Below are 19,583 nucleotides of genomic sequence, written 5' to 3' on the forward strand. Positions count from 1 at the left end.
AGAGGGTCTGAAATGCAGAGGAAAGGAGGAGGAGTTGGTGGTAACTCCAAGTGCAGTAAGGAGCAGAGAGTGATGACCACGCTAGGAAACGTTCATCAAATGCAGTTAGGATGCAAATAAGAGTAGCGATCACGTGGGACAGCCAGAAAATAAAAGAGAATGTCTAAATCTCTTGTAGAAAGGGGTGTAGAGGGTTACAAGAAGAGCATGGTGAGAAATAAAGAGGAAGATCTCAAGTAGTATTTTAGCTTTTCTTCCTCTCTCTAGTCTTTCTTCAGTGTCCCATGCAACATTAATTGAAGTCACTTGTGGGCACAGCCAGCAGAGAATAGCTCGTCAGGGGACATACAACCACAGAGCCTGGACAGTATACGGCCCTTAATTTCCTCCTCTGATGCCTTCAATAGCTCATGGGATGCCATAAAAGATGATAATGACGAGGTTAGTGGAAAGACTGTAAAACAGTGGGGAGAGGCACAAGCATTTGGGCTCAAACTCGGGCCATGCGTGGTCCGAGTTTGCTGGTTGCAAGCTCTTCTGCTTGGGACTGCAGCTGCACTCCAGGTGCCACCACACAGTCTGGCTGCCAGTGCCCCCAACTGCCCCGCCACGAGGCGCGTGGTCTGAAATGTTGGGTTGTGAAGCCAGTGGGACTTTGTTATTGACTTAGATCAAGCCTGACAGTTCAGTCAGACACAAGCAAGGGCAAGGACAACGGTTCTCACGTTTCTTCCCAGTTCCACAGACTTTTCTAACTCACAACACTATGGCTCCTGGCCGGACATTTCTAAGGGATCACTTGTCAAGACTATAGATGGCAGCTTTAAACGCAATATTTTTTATTTATCTTTTGCCCAGTGCCTTGAAGCTAAACCTACTCTGGCCCAGCTCTCCACTCCCACTCCTGCCAGGCAGAGGCTCCTGCTGGCCAGCTGCCATCAACTACGATAGGGACAAGGCACCTCCTCCCTATCACTAAGTGGATTTTGAAGGCAATAAGCAAGAGAATAATTAAATTAACTCAGCCCTGAATACCTCCCGAGGTGCCAAGCATTCCCAGCATTGCAGCAGCACCGCAGGTGTCTGGAGAGCAGGTAATTCCAGTCGGTGGCTGGCTGCAAACGTGGCTCCGGGGGACACCTCTGCTGGCACAGCAGCAGCAGCGGCCAATTCTGGACAGGAGCGCTGGGAAGAGACTCTCAGGATGGCTTATCCCAGGGCAAACACAGTTGTACTTCACGGTTTAGACTACTTAATCCTCCTGGTTCTTTATGTCCCATGGGCTTTCCCCCTGCAGGGTGCCGGGGCTGTCATCTCAGGTAGCAGTGTCAGCCTCTGTTTTACCAGCCAGCCTACTATTTAAATTCCCTGTGAAACATCTATATGCTTTTGACAGCAGCACATTTTTCTTCCCCCCCCTCAACCTACTACAGGCTGCGAGACTTGAATCCAGATTTGAGACAGCCCAGGATTTGGGAGTGATCAGGTCAGAGCCTTCACTCTGCTCCAGCTCCAAGGTATGCCCAGGGAGCCCGGGCCAGCTCTGGCCAGGATGTGTGGCAGGGCAGAGGACATCCCCACTGCAGAGCTTTATCTCTCCGATCGCCAGAGAGGTCACAAATCACCGTCCGGTCCCTTTCAAGCAGTTGGGAGCACTAAATTGTACCTCTTGTATCCAGACACCATCTAATTTCCCAGGGCCAGGCCAGGTACATTGATAAGGAGATAGTGTAAATGGTCAAACAGGATGGAGCCCAAAGTTCACAATTTCCTGTGCTTTAACCTAGCAAGTGTCATATCTACGGGAGGGTCTTATTTAGGTCATTTCAGATTATCTCACTTTCCAAAGTGGGCTGCTCTGGCCAAGGATTTGCCACCATTCTGCTTCAGTGAAGAGGATCTCACATTTCACATGAAACTAAGCAGGGGGTGCAGTGTCCATTTCCAGCACAAATTTAATTACAGCTATGATCCAATAAATATTTGGGAAGAGTAACAGTGCTATGAAGAGAACTGAGAGTGGCAATCAGCACCTTCCAGCAGGAAGCCAAGCAGTTTTAAACCCAGATGGTCTTTGGGGCACTTCTACTCTCTCTGCTCTGTGACGATGATGTAATTAATTTCCACATCACCGTGATTGGTTCAGTATCATATTAACCATCCTGCCTCGTAACCAAGCTAACCACTGACAAAAACCCTTCAACTCATTCCCTTGAAGTTCAGCTGTAAGCGGACACTGACCTCACTCCAGGGAACTATTTTCCTGGAGACTTTTTCTAGCTCTAAAAACACAGTTACATTGTGGTAGGTTATTGAATCCACATGTGAAAATAAACTCATCTATCATTTTTGTGCATGCAGTTTAGTTTCCTTTTAAGGAGGTATAAATGCATTAGAGCATCCCATTAAAGCAATTTACATATCGTGCTTTATTTTCCCAGAGAGGCCATTTCTTCCTTGGAGATTACTGACTTTTGGGAAAATGTATCAACTAGGGAGTCAGGGAATAACAGACTTGTCCTTCAGGTGCTGCTCCTTGGAACAAACGCTACCCTGGCCTGTGTTTTGAATGATGGGCAGCATTTCACATAGACATCTCCACCCCTGAGACACTTTTTCACAGGGAAAAAAAAAAAAAATAAGACCCAAACGCTGGAAAAATTAAAACAGAAAGCAGTGAAGCACTGCTGAGACAAGCAGATCAGTGCTTACAGGGTACAAGGAGACTTGCTGGAAAAATGTTCCCCACAGGAGCTACGTTCACAGCAGCAGCTTGTCACCGGGGTCGCAGATGTCTGGGAAGTGAAGAGGGAAGAGCCGCAGTGGCAGGTCTGCTCCCGGGGTTTAGCCCAGCATTGTCCTCTGCTCTGTCAAGTGAAGGCCCATCAATCATCGCTCGGCGGCTGTCTAATGATCGAGTGCTTCTCCACAAGCACTCGGCTGCAGAGATGGGCAGCGAGTGATGGGACGTGAAATCTCCAGCTCGCCCATCTCACCAGCGTGTGGCTGTTTCTGTGATGGACCAAAGACAGATCCTTATTTTCTGAGATACCAGGTAAGACACACACACACTTCTCTGCTTGCTGAAAGACATGGCTTCTCAAGACAGCTAAAGAAATGAAGCCAGAAAAGGTCTGATGGTAAAAACCAACAAAAACCCTTAAAAAAACCCCAAACCAAAACACGTTTGGCTGTGCTAGTCCTCTTAATTTCAACTGTGTCCCTACCACCATGGACACGTTGGCTTTCAGTCTGTTCCTCAGAGGTTTGACTGCTAATCCACCACCAGTCCCTGAGGAAGAACTGCTCCAGAGATTTCATCTGGGTTAGAAATAGTCCTCACTTCCTAACGACAGCCCAGCTGATAAGACAGCACTTTATGGTCCCGACTGCTGCTGCTACGTCGTGCTTTCCATCGCAAGCCACACCATGACAAATTACAGTGTTCTTTCACTGAAATGCCCTCAGCACTATTTATATTTAAGAAAAACTCCAGGTTTCACAGCTAAGGTAGCTGATGCTGTGCAGTTTTTACATTTCAAGTTTTTTAATGTATTTTTTTCTAAACACCTAGCATTTCTTGGCACCTGTCAATATTTCTTTCAAACTTCTTTTACAAAAGAGGTAACTGTTTCCAACAGAAAGAAATTTCTAACTTCACCACAGGCCTGCAGTGCATGACATGCAAATAATACCAATGCAAATATGCAAACAGCTGCGGGAAAGGTGAGTAATGCAGTCACTTGGCAAAGAATCACAGCAGCCTGTATTCGCACTTAGAAATTTTAGAACGCACTTGCTGTGATGCAAGAAGTGATGACAGGAGGCCAAAGGCCTGGAGCCACCCCACTCTGGCTTCTCACACCTCTGCCCCACCAGCAACAAGGCTTTGGGAATCCTGAGAGGTCACCTGGAAACACCTCCAGGCTGTGGATAAGTTGGATGGCCTCCTCACAACTACGATTTTGTTCTTTTTAGGATGTCAGAAGACTCCCAACATCCTCAGATCTGGCCTCAATTTCTTACTATCTCAAAACATCCCTGCATCTCAGGGACATCTCAGCAACAACCTGGCTGATGGTCCAGAGGAGCAGGCACTCTGCTTCCCAGGCTCTGTCACATGGTATGACAGAAAACCACATGTAATCCATTTTGGCAGTGGTATATGTTTTCATATTGCTTTGCTGCTATGTTTATTTCCACTGATTTTTTTTAAAAGTACTTGTTCAAGTTCCTACACATACCCAGTATACTTAAAAACACTCCTTTCACATTAATTATGTAAGAGGAACAAAATATTTTGTGCCAACATACTGATACTTGCCCTGGAGAGCCCTTTTTCCTAGAGAGTAATGCACTCCGTGTCACAGGATACCTGGATGAAGCCCGCTGGTGTGCCAGAGCAGAATAATCAAAGATCATTACATCAGGCTTGGACATCTCAGGGAAGGATGTACAAGAGAAGGTTGTAAGAAAGGGAGTAGATTTACACTTCTGGCAAGTGAAGTATAAAAAGTAAAAGTATAAAAGGGAAGTATTAAAGACAAATGTATTGATGGGGCCTGAAGGGATGTAAGAAAAAGACTTACTTTTTGCAGAACAAACCATTAGAACCAAGAAGCCTAAACCAGAAGCAGAGCCTATCAGTAAGCGATGACTCGATTTAATTGAAAAAACAATTTTAACTACTTTAGCAGAAAAAAAAAAAAAACCAACACAAACAACAAAAATACCCAACCCAGACACAGAATCAGTTTTTGAAGGATTTCAGCCAGGGAAAAAAGCCCTATCCACTGCAGCGGGCAGTCAAATAAACTTAGGGTGCGGCTGGCACATCAGAGAGCTGATACAGAAGTCAGGAAAAGTGAAGTCTAGAATAAGACAGGCCATCAGCTGTTCACACAAGGCACAGCCCCCTTTACGTGGGGGGCACCACAGGTCCTCCGAAGTGAGGGTCTAGATACCTTCTCAGGACATTTGTCTGTACTCAGTCATTCAAAAAAAGCAATAGCTCTTTGAAACTAGAGAGCAATGCCAAAAAAAAAAAATAAATCTTGATTTCTACAAAGGAAAGTCAGGTATAACAGCACTGATGGCAAGGACAAGACTGCCCAGTCACACAGAGTTAGACTACCCCAAAGCAGCCTCTCTCTACTGCAACTTTAATAGACTCCCCTTCTCTTCTTTCATCTCCCAGAGCCTTACTAATTTAGCTGAATGGGTTAATTGTGACTCATCTTATTAATTCTTCCAAAGAAAAGATCCAGAAAGTTGCCACATTCCCCTTAGGTGTCTGCACCCCCTGCTGTGGCCTGAACTTAAGACACCAGAGGAGCTGCAATATTAGCTGCACTGGAATGTTTTGGTTTTCCCTTGCAAAACAGGCCCCTCTCTCCAAGTGTGAATGTGCTTCAGTTATCTAAACATACTTCAGAGGGACAAAAAAGGAAAATTTCCATTTTTTTGTATTTAACTAAAGAATTCCCATTTCTGTTGAAAGCAAACAGAAAAGAGCATGCCTCAACATGTTCCCCTTGCACTATATACCGAGGTAAGAAGAAACTTTTAGAAGATAACGATTTCCTCCAAACAAATTCCCATCAGCAACCTGTCACCTCTGGACCAGTGTGCAAATCCTACAACCTCCATGACCAGAAACAATTTAATGTTACACATATGTGCACATAAAAAAAGCAAATTATATTTCTGGAAAACCCACCTGGCACCAGGTACTGCTATTTCACAGGCACAGGTGGGTTGGCACATACAAATAGTGACTTCTGAAAATTCTTCTGTGTTGAAACTTTCTCAACCATAAGGAAGAAAACCTGTAGGAGAACTACAAATCAATACTAGGGGACAATGAAACAGTTAATTTTTGTTGGAACTGGATAGATAAATAGAGATCCAATTTCTTGTCAGTACAAGGGAGTGAAAATTAAAAGCTGCCAGTTTATACTGTCAGGACATTATGTTCTCGGGTCATACCCAAGTTGACATAACAGCATTCACCTCAGTAGAATTACACCAGATTATAGTACCTAAGGATGTGGTTCAACATCATCTTCCGCAGTAAATCTATAAAAGCACATATAAAACCGTTCATTTAAAAATACACTTTGCCTTGTCCCTTTTCCCTCACGTCAGCTCATGAAGGTCACACCAACTGTACCCAGAAAAAAAAAGCAGTTAGAGGGAGGAAAAAATAGCTAGAAAATTTAATTGTCTGTCAGTCTTTGCTCTCTCTGTCCAGGTCAGTCCTGCCTACACACCCCTGCGATCGTCACTGAGCTGAACAGAGTTCAGTAGGAATATTTGCAAGGAGGAGGCATAGGGAAACATTTTATTGCAGTGTTGTAGGAACAGAGGAAGACACAGGTGGCAAAAGCTGAGTTTGCAGAGAAGAGGAACACACCTGTCTTCATTTGGCCCTTTCTCTACCTGTCTTCTTTGTTACACAGCTCCAAAAGACAATCTAAGTGGACACACTGTGTGGTTTCCTCCTGGATCACTGCCTTTAGTGGCTGTAGACAGCAACACAGAACAGAAAACAAAACAGTTGGAGGTGCTGCTAGAGCAGAGAAACGCGGATCCTCCCAGTCACAGAATCACCTGTATTGCTCGAGCTGAATGACTCCAGCCTCGGAGCTGCACTCCAAACCTGCCAGTTCAATACAGACACGACACCAGAACTACACCAGCTCTGCTCGTTTTCACTTCCACCGATGAAACATGACTTCTCCCTCACCATTACAGCTCCCCAACTTCCCTCTCCCACAGCTGTGTTACATAAAAGTTTTCTTATGACTATTTTCAGTCGAAATGTTTTGGCTCCAATTTATTCCCACTAAGCTGAATTTACATGTAACTGTTACTGCAGTGCCCTAGCAAGAAACATGCTAAAATGCCACCTTTTCCTTAAGACATTCTTATATTCTTTAAGGTTATTCTGCAATCTTTGTTATTTTTAAAAATAAGCTTTGGCTGGCCTTAAACTGGCCACTAATTTCTGATCACTGATTTAGGAAGTCCAGAAGTCATTAACGGACTTGTAACAGGCATTACTACAGCGACAGCAGCTTGCTTCATTAAAGCATCATACCACACACAGAGAAATTCTCCACACATTCAGGTAACAGTCACTGTCTCCAAAGAAACATTTCAAAACATGATGTGCCAAATGAACCAAGCACCAAACGACTGGGCAGACCTTGAGAACACAGGTGTTAAACTCACCATTCCTACGTACAAGTAGGTATTGAAACGTGCAGATCCCAGCAGTGCATACGCAGTAACCATCTGCTTGTGCAATTACCCATATTTCCACTCCAAAATCTAGTGCAAGCAAGAGGTGTGTGAGCACTAATGCTCCAAGAAATGGTCTGTTCAGCCTAGCAGACCATGAGGTACTGGACGATCAGGTGAATCTTTGCCCATGTTCAGATGGGAAAATTGAGATGTTGGGCACACAGAAGACTGGTGGACAAGCCTGAATTAAGAGTCCAGGAGCCTTAACTTGTGTTCTGTTCCAAAAAAAGACAGTGAAGAGAATTCCTCCATGTTAACTCAGAGGACATTAGATTGGGCTACTGATCCAGCACATGGTGCCAAACCTCCTTAACTACAAGCAGGCGTTTCTGTACTGAAGAGATATACTGACATACTGCTCAGCTGATACGACACGAAGCTGTAACTAAAGAGAGATGGGTTTTATTCTTGATCCCGCTGCTGCTCCAAAGGCTGACATGAGAGGAGTAATTTCCCTTCCCTGTCCCTGACCTTCACACTTGCACTGTGTGTGTACCGCTGGTTCCTTTGCAGAGCACTGCCTCATCTACTGAGGAGAGATGCTACAAAGAAACCACGTATCATTGAAACTATGTTTATGGATTACTTAAAATGGTTCATTCCAGGAGTTGCATGTAGTCTTAGAAATGAACATTTTGCAGAAAGAATGAGCAACTGGTAAAGATATATGATGGCTGCTTTGAAGTGTGGTGACATTCTTTGCCGTAGGTAATGATAAACTAATAGCAATTATAACATTAAGTTTGGAGAATGCCTCAACACTGAGTCAGAGCTCAGGCGAGGCAATGTTTTATTGCAGTTCATTAAAAAAAAAAAAAAAAAAAAAAAAAAAAAAAAAGTAATAAAAGGCTTAAGAACCATCACAGATCCTAACTACATGAAGCTAATAATCAGTATGATAAACTATCACTTACATGAATAGGAAATTGAATGGACGTTTCATTTCCTACGCCTTTGTGGGTCCCATTCAATTGCACTGGTGGTGCTATTCAGGGAAGCCAGCGTGGTGCCTGTTTACTAGAGAACTTTGCAAAACAAAGACAGTCACGGTCAAAACTTTGCTGGTCAATTCAGTATTTACATGGAAGACCTCTAAAGAAAAAAAAAATATTCTGCAATAGCCTCATGGGAGAGTTCAGTTGGAAGTAGTAAGTAGCAGGGAACAATCTCACGGCCATCTAAATGTGTGGCAGACACAGAAAAAAGCATCTGGTTTTCAACCAGAGGCTTGATCAAACTTTCATTGCCCAGGCAAAAATATCATTGCACAACTCCCTTAACAAAATGGCAAACGACAAAGCATTCTGTGTGCAGAAAACAGTATTGTCCAAATCTGGCTCCAGAGAAATCTGGCACAAACTCTTTGCTTTCAACAGGAGCAGATAATGTGCCACGCCAATATCTGACAATACATTTCAGAAGTACGCCCATCTGAGCAGCCCCCAGAAATGATCCGATTCTCCTTCTTTCTTTTAACTAAGAGAATGGAAATGTTCCGAATTTACAACGAAGCAAACTGAAGGCACAGTTGGAACCACTGTTTTTAAGAAGACCTTGCTATGCCATAACTTTTCACAGTCCAGTTGCTTAATTACACATTATAAAAATAAGTAAGTGCAATTGAGAGACTGTGTTAATCTCAGAAGTTTAAACATCGCCCTGTAATGACCACTTTATATTGGCCCTTAGTAAAGTACTTTATGGGGCACGCAGGAGATTTATCCGCACGCGTACGTTAAATACTCCTGGGAATTTTCTCACATAGCGAGACAAGGCCTGACACAAAACTAAATACGTACAAAACATTGCTGTCATTCACACTGCCACAGGAATGCCACCCAGTAAGAAAAAAAAAAAAACTTTACAACACCTAAAAGAGATAAGAACCAATAGCCAGCAAAGCAGTAAGATGTTGCTTTTGGAAGTGCAGGATTTCCTAATCTGACAGTGAGTGCAGATTCTGGAAACATAACAAAAAAACAACTGTTCCCTTGCAAGGAAATGAGAGTTTAGGTGTTGACTATAAGTAGGTTATAAAGAAGCACCAGTGGTTTGCAGAGTAGTTTAGTAGAGCTAAGAGTATTTAGAACCAGATTAGGTTCTTGCACATAAAAATTCCCTGGAATTTCAGGTGACTTCATCTGATTCCTCACCCAGGCAGTCTGGGGTTGACCGACTGCACCCAACTGCCTTTCACAATTCTCTCTAGTAATACAGAGGATCCATCCAGGCTGACTCAGAGATCCCAGGTGAGAAGATTTTAAAATAAATATGATGGTAAAGAATATGGTACCAGTGTTGTTGATTCTTTTTTTTTTTTTTAAATAATCATGCTTCAGAATAGTACCACAGCTAAGCAAGAAAGAGTCAGTCAGGTGTTCTCAGGGGACAAATAAGATGCCATACAAGATGAATGCAAGCATACCCAGCAAGGCACTACATGAAGTACTTCATATGAAAGCATCACCTCCCTCAGCTGTAAAACACTCACAAGCAGTAAACTGAAGAGAATTCTTAATCCTTCAGTGTTATCATTATTAGAGTATCATTCACCCACTTGTCTGCAGGCTGCCGCCTTCTCCCAGCAACTGCTTCATCTTACAACAATGCCTCATTTCTGGCTCCGAAGACCAACAATAGGCTCTCCCCTGAGCTTATGGCAGCATCTCCACCATCCCTTGGCAGGAGGCAGCATAACAATAATTTGACAGGCATCCTCCCAAGGAGACTCAACACATCAGTCATGCTGCTGACACACTCCACACCCAGAGGAGCTCATCCAGACTACGGAAGATCTCTAGGTACAGGCAGCTGCTCTTGATTGACCATCCAAAAGATAGCAGATTTTTTCCATTTCACTAACAGAACAAGAAAGTGCCTGTTTCCTTCGATGGTCCTTGCAATATTGCCATGCTGGTTTGAGCTACGTCTCCTTGAGTCAAGTAAAGCAGCAGGTAGAGAGGACTGAAGTCCTATTTCTAGTCCAAGAATAAATCTACTGTCTGGCTTCTAAAAGGTAACAGTCCTGCAGAACGAATTGCAAGTTACCTTTTTATGATGTGCAGAGTCTCTCTTCCCAACGAAATGCAAATAATTACTCTTCAGATTTTATTTAAAAAGGAAATTGAAAAACTGTAGTATTTTCAGAGGATGCACTGTTGTTGGGTAGCACCAAACCAACCAACATTTACTGTCCAGAATAACATGAATTATCTTGAACTGACTGCTCCAATTTAAACAAAATTAACTATGACCCTTGTGTCTTTAAATAGAATCTGTCATTCCAATATGACACTGAAAAAAGTTCCAGTCACTCCTTCCTTTCATATATAGTGCCATGAGACAAACATCCACCAGTTTATCACCAATAAATTGTTGTTTAAAGGACAAGATTAATAGCTTGAACAAAGGAAGGGATAAATTCTCACATAGGAGAAGAAGAGAGGAAGACGAGGGTTTGCAGATCTCCATGTAACACTTTTTTTTTTTTCCCTTGAAGTTGCTGAATGGAAGTCCTAAGCTCTGAACAGCAACTCATTTCTGAAGCTCCGCATGCTGGAATGCTCTGACTTCTGCAGGCCATGGGGAACTGGCTTTGATTGAGGTTTCTGCTGTTTTTAAAGCATGTGCAAGGTTCCTGGCAGTTTAACGGCTCTGAAAGATAATAAATCCCTTATGACACAGGAAGGCTGAACAATCATATGCTTCAGACTAGCTCAATCTGTATAGTTCCAAGAATAACTTCCAGTGCAGGTGATAGCAAGCATACGATAAGCAAAGTTCCAGGAGAAAGTCCGTTGAAAAAAACAGAATTATGGGAAACAGACTGAACTGCTGGTTTTATGGACATAGCTCTATTCCAGCACTCAGGCAGTAAAACTAAAATGAACTTCCTCAAAGTTAAAAATACCCAATAAAACTCAATAGGCAAAGTAATTATTTTGACTCGACAGAGGGAAGACAGGTCACTCATTCCCACAGAGAGCAGCTTACCTTGCTGACACCAAATAGTAAGACGCCTTTCAGCTTTTCCAAACCTACGTTTTCTATGATATGGATTTATAACACTGGCCAAGCCTATACCACTCCGAGTCAAATAAAAACCTAAAGACCAACAGAAATGTAAGCAGCACGTTCCAACAGCCTCTCCTGTGGTGTCACAGCTCCCCCAGGGGACCAGGCTGTTGTCCATTTTGCATACCCAGGACTGACCTTCTGCCCACATCCTACTTATTGCAGGTTCCTCAAGAACTCAGCTGTGAGATTTGCTGATCAATACCTGTCCTAGGTGCACAGATACAGTCAGGGTGGCACCCAAGGGATGAAGGTATCTTCTCTCTTTCTACCTTTCCCTTAGAAAAATGGAAGTGAACACCAGTCAGCAATGGAAGGTGTTGGCTCTAATATTAGAGAATAAATCTATGGTAGACATACACTTGAATGACTGAAATTTTATATTGCATGGGTTATAAAGGTAAATTTGTAACATCAGCTGCTTTTGCGCTTCCTCCTGGTAAGGACCCGCATACTCTCTGTGGAAGTTATTATCTACTATAGGGACAGTATAACACAGGTCTATCACAAAAGCAAAACTGAAAACTCCAGCAGTGACACAAAGTACGTATTTATTGTCAAGCAGCATCACATCAAAATAAGGAATGAAATACCATAGTAACTTATAGAATACAGGACAACGTCTTGTGAATTCACTGGATTTTAGTTTCTGACACCTTCAAAAAAGAAATTTTTGGTTTGGCTGACAGGAAACCACAAAGCACGACTATCCTGGAATTGGAGCAATTAGACATGTATGGGGACAATAATTATAGGCAAAGTAAATTAGTTGTAAACAGAACTGTTTGCTGTATTTCTAGCCACCTCATATTTATTTCTTCATATTTGAGGGCTTGGGCTTGCCTTTCTTTTTTTTCTTCTCTTAGAAGTCTCAAGATTTTTGTCTCAGTACTGTAGGGATCGGTTTTCTAAATGTTTATTCTCTGGGCTGGCAGTAGTGGTTTATTCCAGTGAGACGATAAACAATTAACTTAAAAGTTTAATGTTACAGACAAATGACTTATGTTTCTGGTAATTACTCAAGTTGGGAGAGCAAGTTTTTTCATGAAACAAATTATGAAATTGCTTGTTGCTTAGTATTAGTCAAGCATACTAATATTTCAGAGTTGTGAAAATGAGATTGTTTTCTCCACCCTTGCCAGTCAAACCATAAGATGCAAAGCTTGAAGTGAGCAGTGCAAGTACGGCTCTTAAGAAAATTTAAAAATCCTATGCCCCCCCCAAACCAGCTCAGTTACTTTAGAAAAGGTAATAGTGCAGGATTGACCCATTGGCTGTTGAATAGCATGGCCCCTAACCCATTCTCTTGAAATTCTCAAGTACAACACATCAAAGTTCAAGGGAAAACAACAATACAAGGAAAACAACAGAAATCAACATACCTTTTAAGAGCAGAACACAGAAGCACCCTTAAGGTGAGCTGTTCCCATTAAGCACCTTTCTTTCAAACAAATGTTGAAAGACAGCATTAGTCCTTGACTAAAATACACCTTCCTGTGGCTTCTAATGAAAATCAAAGACTGATTTATAATCACTGTGTCTTTCGCTACTGAGATGGGAAAGTTACATTCAACATGCCTTCAAATAAATCCTTCAGATTACATTCTTTCAAAATACATCAGGCTCAATCAAGTGAATCATCTTCAGGAGTGACCTCAGTTCGGTGATACAATCAGCAATTAAAATTCTAAAGTTGCTAATATGCCTCCAGTAACTGTTTTCTAAGTTACATCCAAGTACCTGCCCTCATAATGGAAATTGTGTCCTCTTATAATTTTGCTGAAACACAGCTCTCAGTTTCACAAAGCACAGGCCAGCTGTATGCCATTTGAGAATCTGCACTGGTGTAAATAATTTTGTTCTTTCCAGAGAGCCAAACCAAGATAAATGAAGAAAATAGCAGTTAAGTCACACCTGATGGGAATTTTGTCTTTTTCTAGTTACCTTACACCATAAATTTATCATGTAATTCTACATTCACTTTGTCAATAGAAAAGCTACTAGAACTATTAAATCCTGGTTAAGTGTAAGGTTATTTATCCCATGAAGACACACGCAGTTATGACAATAACATTTACTTCAGATAATATTGATTACATAGCCAAGGGATACACTGAAAAGGATAATATATATCTGTAACTTAGAATGCTTGAGATGATTTCCTCTGAGCTCTCACCCCTGATGCTCTTCTTCAGTGATCTGATGTTGTACCCTAGGTTTATTAGGATTGTGTTCAATCAACCAGTCAGCAAGCCAAATCTGTGGAACAAAAAAAACCCAAACATTTTCAGTTTTCTGTCGTTTTCCATTAAGTGTATGGGAGAATATTAAAAGAATTATTTGAAACCTCTGATACATTCTCTCCTACTGTGCTGCAAAACCAACACCTTTCAGAAAAAACGGACATACAAATAACCTGGATTTTCTAAATGTTCTTTTAAATCTTCACAGCTTATATTGCTTTTGAACAATTCACACTGACCTTCAGAAGACAACTTTTCCCAGCACTGTCTATCTCTGTGTATGTTTAAAATCATTTAAGCCATACTGCAAATAATCCAGAAAACTCTGTTTTGGAATGAGGCTGTACAATATGCATGAAACTGCTTAATGAGATATTACTCCTGACTACACTTGGAGATACTTTATCTAGTAATCATTCATTAAAAGTGCCAGTCTTCTGCACTGAAATCACCTTACAGTACCTAAAACTTAAAAACAAAACATGGTTAAGTTTTGAAATTAATCTTGTAAATTTTCCAGCAAATTGTACTTAAATAAGAATGTGGGAGGTATGCCTCGAGTCCTAACTTCTTCTGCCAATGCGTTGGCCTGGCCTTAGGCAAATTAACCCTTCACCTGGATTTCTCCACTTGTAAAGAGAAGTTTTTACACATCCTTAATTACTTCACAAGGCTGTTGACGATTAGTTTCTGGAATGCTAAGTACAACAAACTTCATACCATACTGTGAAGTGAAAGAAAAGATAGAATAGTAGACCAGAAAGGTAAGCAACACTCTCCTTTTATTACGAGGTACAAAAGGTTGGTTTGCAAAAAAAGAGACAACACGCAGAGCACTACAACAATCCTCACAGGTTAGTCAGCAATAGCAGAAGAGTAAGTACTCAAGACAGAAATGGAAAGCAAACAAACAACCCTCCCCCCAAAAAGCCCCAAACACAAAAATCCCTCGGAAAGACCACTTGGGAAAATGAGAAAATTTTAAATCCTTTGAGACTGATAAAATTTATCAGGCTCAAATAAAATTTACTTAGGGAACTGGCTGAGACAACCTTTCTGCTGCTAGTATTTCTGAGTGAACAGATAGTTTCTGATGCCATCTTCAGAAAGGAAAAAAAAAAAAAAAGAAAAAGAAAGAAAAAACCCCCAGAGCTAAATCACCCCAACTTTAGTTCTGCTTCTGGAAGGATATTAGAAAAAAAAAATTTCATTCCATCAGTCTCCCTGTAAGTCACCTAGCAGATAACAAATTGAAAAACAACAGCCAACATATATTTCTGAAAAGAAGTTTTATCAAATCAACGTTATTTTCCTTCTGTTACAAGGTCACGCGTTATGGACAGGGAAGAAGCAACAAATACTATGTTTTCATTTTGGTAAAGCTATTGACAGTGCTTCATATAGCTTTATGGGTTTCTTACAAGCAAGGAAGGAAAGTATGATCTTGAAGTTACTATTAGTTACCACACCGCTGGCTAGAAAATTGTACTTAGAATGTAGATATTAACTGGAAGCAAAACCAAATAAATGTGACTTATAAGGTAAGAGCTAAAAAGATAGTTTTTAATATAGTGAAAAGATGACTGAAGGGAAAAAAAGATGGTAATGCTCTTCAAATATGCTATATGTTGCTGGAAAAAAAAAAAAAAGAAAAGATAGTACATTGCCTCCAATGTCCTCTGGGGATAGTAAAAAGAAAAAAACAAGTAATGGGCTAGAAATTGGGAGTACAGGAGATTTAGGCTAACTTTTAGTGAAAGCTTTTCAACTAAGTGTAATTAAGCAGTGAAACAGATTGCCTAGGGAGACTGTAGATTCTCCATCACGTGGAGTGCTAAAGAACAGTCCAGACAAACATCCGTTAGGAATGGGTAGATACAATTGGTCTGGCCCTAGGCAAAGGGATGGATGAAAAGACTTCTTCATCTCTGTTTTCTAGATTTCTATGGTAACAGTACCAGACATACAGATGAAATGGACAGGTTATAAAGCTGGAACAATCACAGTACATTTAATCTGACCCCATGTATATCACATAGCTCATTAGAAACACCTCTGAATTATTTTGTAGGCCTTTTTTCTGAAGTGTATCTTTCAGAAAAATGCCATGTTGATTAAAAACCTGATAATGATGTAGAATCCACCACAACTGCCAGTAAATTGTCACACTGATTAATTATCTGCATTCTTAAAGTACTAGTGCGAACAACTTTGAGCTTTAAGAATACAAAAAACATTTACCATATTTTTCCAGATGAAAGCAAGCTCATTTTGCATAGGGATTAAAAAAGCCCACCACCACAAAAAACAACAGGAAATTAACACTAGTCTTTCCACAAAGAACTGTGATTTGAATGACATCCATAGTTAAAAGGAATATTATGTGAGAGAAGGGCAAGATGCATCAACTTGATAACTAGAGAGGAGTCACAAGAGAAGAATTTTCCGTAGATCAGTTTGACTATTCAAGATTGGTTTCACTCAAAATAATCATAATTCATTTTCCTGGTGAACTGTGGAACAACCCACGTAAATGCTAATCAATGCTGCACAGTCAAAAGAATAGCTTATCCTAAAGAAAGATTTATAATATTCATTTAAATAAACATAACAACGACAAAATACAGACAGCCTTACACTAAGAACTGTATTTTACTCAACTATGTAACTACTACCAGTATGATTAACATCTAATTTCATTTAGCATCTATTGTATGAGAGCTATTTCATCTCAAACTCACCTCAGAAACAGTAAAAACTGATATTTAACATTATATGATAGTACTCATTTACCTTTCCAGCCATCTGTAACAACTACGTGTGAGAAAGAGTTTTATAGAAGTCACCTAAAAAAACCTGTCATTTCATCAAGGCTGATTTCATTTAGTCCTGGCCCTTATTTCATGTGTTAACAAATCAATGCCTCAAAAGGCAAATGCTATCTGATTAGTTCATTAGCTGACAGCTAAAACAGCACAGCTGTTTAACAAAAGAGTAGTTTTCCTATATACAGGGACTTTACTAATATGAAGTAACTGTACCACAAAGCATACAACACAGATATACTGTACGTACCATTGGATCTGCTGGCTTCTCTTTACAGAGCGCAGTGAGCCCTGCTAGTAATGTTGGCTTTACATAAAGGTTCAAGTAATCCCTAGCTCTTTGTCCAGCTGGAATTGGCTCCAAAATCACTGTAAAGAATAACCACAGGTGTTGGAAAGCAGCTTGTGATTTTAAAAAGAGCACTATTTCAAATGTTGTTTATACATGAGCTGCTGTTTTCCTTAATAAGTTAATAATACATAATGGTTTTCATAGCTTCTCCCACAATAAACTGCAAAGAAACTACTTAAACCCTTTTACAACATCCCTGAGGTAATCTTACTAATTATAGCCAATTATGAAAGGGGAGGAAATCAGATCATCTGGGGAAAACCTGTATCCTTGAAGATGCACTGGGGGCAGGACATAAACAATGTACCCCATGTTTAGTACTTTCTTCTTGCAGTGCAAAGCTGATTTCTGAAGACCCTCAAAATCTCACCTTAAGTCCTGCTTTGTCATTAGGGTGAGGAGAAGAGACATGGTTTACAATGGGTAGGGTTTGTAGGGAAGTGCAATATCTTTTATTAAACAAACTGATACGATTGACAAAACCAGACATTTTTTTTTCTAGCAGTTTCCCTTGCATCTTTCTGTCAAAGAGCAAAGCCATCTTTCAACTGCTAGATCACAAACAGGAAATCCTCTCCCACTCTTTCCAGGTTCTACGACTCATTTCTCTGGCACTTAACTTTGGAATTGCACTCTTATGTGAGCATCCAGCTGCTGTTGAACAGGAATTACTCAACCTGAGCCCAAGAGAGTGAATCTTCTCATACCAACGGGAGTCCTCGGGGCTGACAGTGCCAGAAGGACATGTCGGAGTGTAATAGTTTTGTATTTCCTCTCATTTACTAGCTTTGTCTGCTCCAATTCCCAGACCACAGAGTTTAAAAAGTAGAAGCAATCCCTGTAACTATAATGGCTCTCCAGATACATTTTGGTATGCCTTTCATACCAGAAAATATCAGCTTACACGTAAAAAGATTCACATTCTCATAAAGCAAACAAACCCAACCCTTTCTAAATTCAATTGTATCTAGAGTCTGGACAGAGACAAGTAATAACAGGGAATGACACTATCCTCCCAAAGGTTGGCAATGTATTATTTGCATCATTTTACCTTCTGGAAACATGAATTGAATTTCTCTTTCTGCTGATAAAATGCTGACACTGCCATGAAGCGCATTCCTCAGATCATCAGTCCCATAGATTGCTCTTAAGCTAAGAACAAGAGAAAAAACTGCTTGGTAGGCAACTGCAAATCCCTTCCAAGTCTCTACAGTCTGAGACCATATAAAAGCAGTATAAATGGACTAATTAATAAGGTATTGGCTTGATTTTGTTTTTCAGAAATATATGTAGCTACCTAAAATTTATGTTCATGCACTCAGCATTCTCCATAAAATGGATGTTACATAGTAAAAAAACAAAGGTGAAGAGCCATGTTACACAAAATTGAAGAGATAACAGGCCACTCCAAATTTGTATTTCTATTGTAAAAGAAGAAACAAAAAACAAAACAAAACAACAACAACAACAACAAAAGCCAAACACAAACAAACAAAAAAAATAAGGTAATTTCTGGTCTCAAGAGAAAGACAAAATCCTACTGATTTTACCAAGGCCAATCAGGGCATTACCTGTGAGGGTGAGTTCTCCTAGCTTTTATGCTGTTTGATGGTCCAAGCAATTCCTTCCAGTAGGAGACTGCACAATGTCTGGCAAGAACCATAGCGACTAAAGGTCCAGAACTCATATAGGCTGTTAAATTGGGAAAAAACACTTTTCCATATTGGTCTGCGTAGAAGTTGCTACATTGCTCTGGGCTTAACTGGAGCTTCCGTTTCTATAAAGTGTAAAAAGAAAAAGAAATAACAAAAAAAAAAGAATTAAAAAAAAAGCTTGCTAAATTAAGATAGCTTGCTACCTCAGATAGGATACAGTCCTCTGCAGCAGTCCTATCTTCAAGCTCAGAAGAGGCATGGAGTAACTTCCCAGGCTAATCTGATTCTCCCAGCTCTGATCCTGAGATACAGAGTAACAAAGAGGAAGAGTTTTCTCAGTTAATTACTCAGACAAACAGGCCACTTGAGTAAGATGTGATTTTAGCCTGTGCACCTACAGCATTTCAGAACTGCTGGGTGACTTTCTGTACTGACAGGGCACCGTACGGAAAAAGAGAAGAGCATTACAAGGGAAGGATTTAATTATTCAGCTGCCGTAGCATAATGTTCTACTTTTAAACAATTTTCTCTTCAGCCCACACCGTTAATTATGCAATTGTTCTACTTTTCATTCTGTACTTATGCTTTATGATTCTCACAATAGCTGCCTAGCCTGCAGGTGACCAGTATCAGGACAAGTTTGGGAGGTTATCAGAAGGCACAGGGCAGTCAAGGAAAGAAATAAATTGTTGAAGTGCATTGTTTGGGCCCAAACTTATGCAACACACGAGTACCACAAATTCACATTTCTAATAACTTTGGTGCCAAGTTGGAGGCACCAGAAGATGTTATAAACATCTTGTCATTAAAAAAAAAAAATCAAAAAAAATCTAATTGATGTCATTTTATGATAGATTTTGTATAAATAAAACAACCAGAAAGGTAAAGGAGGAAATTTAAAAAAAAAACAAGCAAACAAACAAAAACTTGGAAAAGAGGTATTGACAAGAATAAGAAAAAAATTACTAAATTTCCGGGGGGGAAAAAACCCACAAAAAGCACTTAGAATCGTATGTAGAAGCGCAGTCATCGCTCGCTCGTGTTACAGAACCGGCGAGCAAGGCCAAGGGCGCTGCCGCGGGGCGGGAGGAGGCGGCGGAGCGGGACGGTGAGTGCCATGGCGGCG

General features: G+C 40.7%; 1 protein-coding gene across 5 annotated transcripts in view; it reads right to left on the reverse strand.

Moving 5' to 3' along the window:
* Positions 1-12,877: 12,877 nt before the first annotated feature.
* Positions 12,878-19,583, reverse strand: part of NME5 (NME/NM23 family member 5) — a 12,999-nt gene continuing 6,293 nt past the window's right edge. For 3 of the 5 annotated variants that reach the window (XM_026858059.1, XM_026858060.1, XM_026858061.1), the window contains exons 3-6: positions 18,374-18,579; positions 17,854-17,954; positions 16,701-16,819; positions 12,878-13,641 (exon numbers count right to left, since the gene is read on the reverse strand). In XM_026858059.1, coding sequence (XP_026713860.1) covers positions 13,555-13,641; positions 16,701-16,819; positions 17,854-17,954; positions 18,374-18,579 — 513 coding nt within the window. In that variant the 3' untranslated portion in view covers positions 12,878-13,554. Of the gene's footprint in view, positions 13,642-14,251; positions 14,350-14,579; positions 16,139-16,700; positions 16,820-17,853; positions 17,955-18,373; positions 18,580-19,583 lie in introns of those variants that run through there. The other 2 variants (XM_026858062.1, XM_026858063.1) reach the window with 2 other exon arrangements.

Source organism: Athene cunicularia (assembly GCF_003259725.1).
Source record: "Athene cunicularia isolate RWA chromosome 13 unlocalized genomic scaffold, athCun1 chr13_part1, whole genome shotgun sequence".
Lineage (NCBI taxonomy): Eukaryota > Metazoa > Chordata > Aves > Strigiformes > Strigidae > Athene > Athene cunicularia.